We start from the raw sequence: 6,571 nt of genomic DNA, 5'->3' as shown, positions 1-6,571 counted from the left end.
AGCACGGATGGCGGAGATACAAAAAGTCATTTCAATAAAAATTCAACAGAACAAAATGTTTAAAATCAATGAATTTTGAGCTAAATCCGCGACCCACCGATCAGTTTATAAGACTATATTATATTAGTTGTATACAGTCTCTACTTTGTAAACAGGCCTAAATCTATTTATGTAATTTAGTCAGATTATTTATAGTATATCTGGTCATAAGGACGGTGACTTATTACCCGTTAATGTGAAGCATTATTATAGTCAGCTAATCACCTTCAAATAAGGGGTCAAAGCCACAATCATTTAAATTTGGTTGAGGAAACATGAACATTTAGATTATTGCCATATAATTTCATATTGCATCACTGATGGATTGGCAGACATTACTGGCACACGTGTTACTCATAACATTGACAGACGAGATCAGAAGCCAGAAACCAAATTCACTCCATTTATTTTACTTAAACATCCATTTCTACAGCAGACACAACATCTTCCCAACAACACAAAGGGTCAGGGTTATCCGGTGTGTATGCGATGCTTTCCTCTGCTTCCTCTGAAAGAAAACGCAATAACAAAAAAGGACCTCTTGGGATTGTACATTCTCACATCATTTATTTTTAATGATCATAGTTTATATAGTACAAATTTAACCACGCTTTTAGACAAGTGTGCATGACGGAAAAAAACACAAAAGAAATGCCTGTTCTGCATCAACATTACGGCCCTGTGTGGCAAAGGAAACGGCCCGCTCCAAGACGGAAACACACATTTGTCAAAGAAGTCCAGTCTAAACTGGCCCATTACTCAGGCTCGCTGCGGTGGTTGTGCGAGCTCCACCCACGGCACTCACTACTGTAGCGCCCACAGCTACGGTGGAAACTCTCATAGGGGCGTCTTGCTCGAATGAAATGGGACTTCCTCAGACCGAAAGACGCACTGGGATTTCTGAACACGGTCCAAAGACGAGCCTGATATGTGCAACTGTTCTGTGACAGCCAGAGACCCGAGTCACCGATCACACAGCAGGGGGCGTTCACTCTGCGGCGGCTTCCTCGGCCTCCGAGTCATCGTCCTCGTCGTCTTCCTCCTCCTCCTCTTCCGAGGAGCGCTCTTCGTCCTTGTCTACAGGGGGCATCTTGAGGATAATTTCATCATCTGTATCATCGTCGAGGACCGTGGACTTCCTCCTCTCCAGGACGGAGGGGGTGCAGACCGGCGTGGCGTCCTGAAACCAGAGGAGACGATTAGCCACAGGTGTTTTCCTTCTGATGCAGTGACATGAAACATATAGGAATAGACTGGCACAGGAAATGAGACTAAAAAATTACTATATATCCAAATTACTCTTATTACAAATGTGCAAATCAGTCGTTTCTATAAGTGTTCTATAAAACAAGTGTGATATTTGTAACAGATAAATAATACTACCATAAAAGTAATAAAGATGCAATAATAATAATAATAATAATAAGTGTTGGTACATGGGTTTTATCACGCAGCCACCAGGAGACACACGCAATAAGCTTAATGCACCACGTGCTCTCGGCTCAGTTGTCTGACCCCAGACCACTAGTGCACCTGGGGTCATTTTCAGTCTGAGCCAAGAAACGCTACGTAGAACGTTGAGCTTACCTCGCTACACGTAGACGCATCCATGGAAGCGGAGGACTTCTTCGGGGGCAACTGGCTAGCCTGGAAAGCAAAGGGAGCGCTGGAGGTTAAAACGATGGCGACTAAACAACGCATAGAACAGCTCTTCAGTACGTTTGGTTTGTCACGGCTCACAAAACATTTCCAGATGTTGAGGACATTTACTTTGTATTTTCAAGGCCGACTGTCGTTCTAGGGATAAATCCCTTTAAAAAACTACTTACAAATCCAGGGAAGTCGTAGTCGAGGCCGTGCGCTGCCAGTCTCTTGCGGAGCTTGGCTTCCTTCCGCAGGAGCTTGCCTTTCATCTTGGTCACCTCCTCCTCTGTGTGGCTCTTGTTGTAGCGGGTCACGGCGGGGAAGGAGGGCTTTTTGAACTCTTTCTTGGAGCCCACGAACAGCTTCTCGTGCACTTTGTCAGGTGCAACTATGTGACCTGGGAAACGGCAGGGAGAAACATTGGGCAGTGAGTAACCCGATTACTCTGATGACGTGCATGCTCACAAATACAGACAGACAATCTCTAGAATTTAAATTCCCTTGAAACTGCCCCGAGGTTCAGAATTAAAATACTCAGTATTGATTTAATTCACACATGATTATAATAAATAGGCTTCATCATGTGGTTGTCTCTTCGACAATGTAGTTTGTGTTACCAGAAAACATGCCATATCGTGATCTATACATCATGGAGATAATTTACAGATTTGATCTGTTGTTGGTACATGGGTTTCATCGCTCTGCCAATGGAGGAGCAGGTGATAAGCTTTAATGCACCACAATGCTGTAGGCTCCGGTATCTGACCTCAGACCACGGGTACATCTGAGAGCATTTTCAATCGGAGCCAACCCTAAGTAGGACGTCCCATCAAACGAGGGGACGCCTGCCTCTCTAAAAGGTCATGAGCGCTAACTGACGACATCTACGTCTTTATGTTGCTTTGGGTGTAATGCACGGGATGGGAACATGTTGTCTTCAATCCATGCTACCTTTTTACTCCGGGACAGCTGCTTCCCAAATTGTAGTAAGATTTAAGTGTGTGTGTGTGTGTGTGTGTGTGCTCCAACACTAACCAAACAGAAGTAAATAGTGCATTTTCTGGGACTATTTTTAGCTGTGGATTCATACACATTTAGTGTGCGGTGACTATTTCCGATCAGTGCAATAGTGTATCTCATTGATGAGTCTTATCATTTTTGGACAACAAAATAAAACAGTTCAGGCTTTGTAATACTTGTAGACATATATACGCATGTCCAGCCTCGTCTATCAAATGACAACTTATGTTTAGCACATAAATACATATATGCTTTATTGCAATAGTTTTCTAAATGTACTTTTTGCTTTATTTATACACTGTAATGCTTGAATGGATTTATTTAACTGTGGCATCACTGATGTTATGCGGTTGAGACTAAAATGTAATTGTGTTTAGGTGAGATGCCTTTATTAAAAGGTAGGGTTGATGCTTGACGATATAAGTTCCCTCCCATAGTATAGTGTGTTGTTTTATCGGGGCAAATCATGGAAAGCCTGTGTGTGTGTGTGTGTGTGTGTGTGTGTGTGTGTGTGTGTGTGTGTGTAATCATGAAAGTGAAACGATGCCTTCATCTGATGCTAACTGGTGAAGGCCATCTGGCCCCGAGTGGAGCGGTGACTCAGATCAGTGGACAAAGCAGCAGGTTAGTCAGACCTCAACTCATCCACTTCCTCTAAAAGAATAAATAGCTGATGCATAAAGAAGTCCTTCTATAAAGCTGCAGTAGAAACTTTGATAAACCCACTAAACACATTGTTCTTCAAACTGTACTAATCAATATCTTTATTTTACGTTATTGTCCATCTTTACTGTAATCACTTCATTATTATTTCCATCAAGGCATCTTCTGACTGAGCCCCTGGTAGTGGTCTGGTAACAGGAGCCATACTCACATTTGATGAGCCTCTCTCCCATCAGGTAATTGTTCATGGTCTCTGCAACGATTTTGGCTACTTCATCACAGTCGAACTCTACGAACGCATAGCCTTTGCTTCCACCTGTCTGAGAGAAACATAGAACATGGTGAATACCACCCAGCAGTTTCACACATAACATCTGCATTTGATCGAGCTGGGTAACAATTCAATGTGATCATTCGTCATTATTCAAATTGGAATGAAATCATACATTAAAAGATAAAGAAATGAAATTGATAAGCACAAATATGAATTGATACAATTTCCATTTCATGAAATACACTACTACTTAATCAAAGTATTGTCCAAACCTGATTACATGCATGTTCACAAATACAAAGTCAGTCTCTAGAATTCAATGAAAAAAATATTCAGTATTGTTTACATTGTTGATTTAATTCACACATGATTATAATAAATAGTCTTCATCATGTGGTTGTCTCTTCAACTATGCAGTTATTTATTGTATTACCAGAAAACATTCCACATCATGATATATACATCATCATGGAGATTATTAGATCTGTTGTTGGTAAATGGGTTTCATCGCTCTGCCAATGGAGGAGCAGGTGATAAGCTTTAATCCACCACGATGCTGTAGGCTCCGGTATCTGACCTCAGACCACGGTTACATCTGAGAGTATTTTCAATCGGAGCCAACCCTAAGCAGGACGTCCAGTCAAGCGAGGAGACGCCTGCCGCTCATGAGAGCTAACAGACGACATCTACGTCTTTATGTTGCTTTGTTGGATAGGAACATTGTCATCAATTCCTGGTACCTTTTTACTCCGGGACAACCGCAGCCTCAAGACCTTCCCAAACTGTTCGAAGTAAGACTTGAGCTGAGGTTCAAACAGCCCATGTGGAAGGTGAGCCACATAAACCACTCCAGGAGCAAAATGCCCCCCCTGGAAAAGAGTAAAAGAATACAATAAACAACGGGACAAAGTTACAGAGACTATGTAGTTATTTATTGTATTACCAGAAAACATGCCATATCGTGATAGATGCATTATTATTACAGATTATGTGAGCTTTTGTTGGTACATGGGTTTCATCGCTCTGCCAATGGAGGAGCAGGTGATAAGCTTTAATGCACCACGATGCTGTAGGCTCCGGTATCTGACCTCAGACCACGGTTACATCTGAGAGCATTTTCAATCGGAGCCAACCCTAAGCAGGACGTCCAGTCAACCGAGGGGAAGACACATGAACACGTGTAATGAAAAACAATCACTTATGCATGGATAGTGTGTGCACATTTCATCTAAGGTGTAAACAGATACATGCCTTTATTTAAATCACGTCTTTTTCCGACATGTCACACGTGTAAATAAAAACATGAATGGTGGCAGAGACCCATCAAGGTGCTTCAGGTTTCAGTTTCCTTCATCCGCCTCTCACATGGTCATGACTTACCGGGCCTGTGTAGGGTCATTAGTGCTGCCTCTAATGTCACCCGAGAAAAGGCCTATTGTCTCTCCCGAATGGAAATCACTTATTTTATTTGATTTCATGTACATCTATTATTTATTTTTTGGGACAAGAAGCAAAAAAAGTCATCACCATATGAACAGTTTGTCCCCAGAAAAAAAAGTGTATTTTATTATTAATTCAACAATTGTGTGTTGGTTAATGCTAAGCTTGTTCTGCCCAAGTGTAATAGCTGTGTGTTACTCCTGAGTGGACACAGGTGTGGAGCTAAGCCGTGATGTAGCCTGAGTGTAGCTCCACAGACCCCGCAGACACGCTCTCTGCTGCGGCCTTCATCCGAGAGGAGCCCGCTAACCTGGAGCACAGACCCAGTATGAAGATACCCGTTACAGCCATGAGTAACGGCTCCCCGAGTACGGGGCTGAGGCGGAATAATGACGTTACAGTTTGAAAAAAGAAAAAAAGAAAAAGGTCACTATTAGCTAAAAGAGCAATTACTTAAATACGTCGAATGCTAATTCACGATAGCTGAAATATCCAATTGGGTCACGCGAGCCGACGGTTGACGGAACACAGAGTCGCACTGGTAAACTTAACGCGGACGGAGATGCGGCGGAGTAAATAAATAACTCGCACCCTCGTGTTTGGGAATCCATGGTGCCTTCAGGGCCACTGATCCCTCTCCACCCACCTTGCTAGATTTGTTCTTCTTCGCCTCCTGCACCTTCTTCTTGAACTCGGATTCTTGTTTGGGGTTCAACGCCAGCAGCTCCTTGGCCGGCTTTGGAGCCGTCCCTGCTTTACTTTCAGTCATTTCGATTAATTTAAAAGGTACGAAGACATCAATTGTAGAGTAAAAACAACGGCGTCACTCAACTGTCTGCGCACCACGCTGGTCTCTTCATCCGGTTGCCCATGCGGTGACAAGAACCGATTCCGAAGCGCAGAGGGACGGTCCCGCTGTGTTATCTTACAGGCTGCTCGACGCAGCGCCGCCTAGCGGCACGGAGGGATAACGCATAGCTTCACTCTTCTTCTTCTTTAAGATTTACTGGTTGGCAAACAACTGTTTGGTGCATTACCGCCACCAACTGGTATGGAGTGTGGATCAGGACGTCTAGCAGCCCTATCAACAAATATCACTACTAAATAAAATAACAAAAACAAGCCAAAATAAACAATACATTATAAATTAACATTTTTGTTTTTGGTTGTTTTTGTTATTTTATTTAGTAGTGTTATTCAAAAATTAAAATAAAACACACACATTTAGAGATACCTTGCAGAACACCATATCCTTGGTACTCCTCCTTGCCGAGGCCTCCAATACCTGTCTCCTTATAATCTCATACCTCTGACAGTGTAGAATAACGTCAAAGCTTTGCTCAAACAAAAACGCTACATTAGTATATTTTTATTATTATTATGAGTTTTCTATTACTATTATCTCCTGATTATACAATAGTAACTCATAACTATTACTTACTATTTACTATTATGTACTATTTTTATGTATAAGACTGGAGCCTATATTAC

At 42.2% G+C, this 6,571-nt stretch overlaps 1 protein-coding gene across 1 annotated transcript; it reads right to left on the bottom strand.

The window, feature by feature from the left end:
* Positions 1-435: 435 nt before the first annotated feature.
* On the bottom strand, positions 436-5,924 carry nifk (nucleolar protein interacting with the FHA domain of MKI67). The gene is made up of 6 exons (XM_079230809.1): positions 5,727-5,924; positions 4,381-4,509; positions 3,578-3,686; positions 1,869-2,080; positions 1,627-1,686; positions 436-1,219 (listed from the first exon to the last, which is right to left on the bottom strand). The coding sequence occupies exons 1-6, from the start codon at positions 5,847-5,849 to the stop codon at positions 1,028-1,030; spliced, it is 825 nt and encodes a 274-aa protein (XP_079086935.1). The 5' UTR covers positions 5,850-5,924; the 3' UTR covers positions 436-1,027.
* Positions 5,925-6,571: the final 647 nt, after the last annotated feature.

This window comes from Taurulus bubalis (genome assembly GCF_910589615.1).
Source record: "Taurulus bubalis genome assembly, chromosome: 15".
Taxonomy (NCBI): Eukaryota; Metazoa; Chordata; class Actinopteri; order Perciformes; family Cottidae; genus Taurulus; species Taurulus bubalis.
The sequence above is the reverse complement of the archived record's forward strand: the minus strand, read 5'-3'. Positions and strand labels throughout refer to the sequence as shown.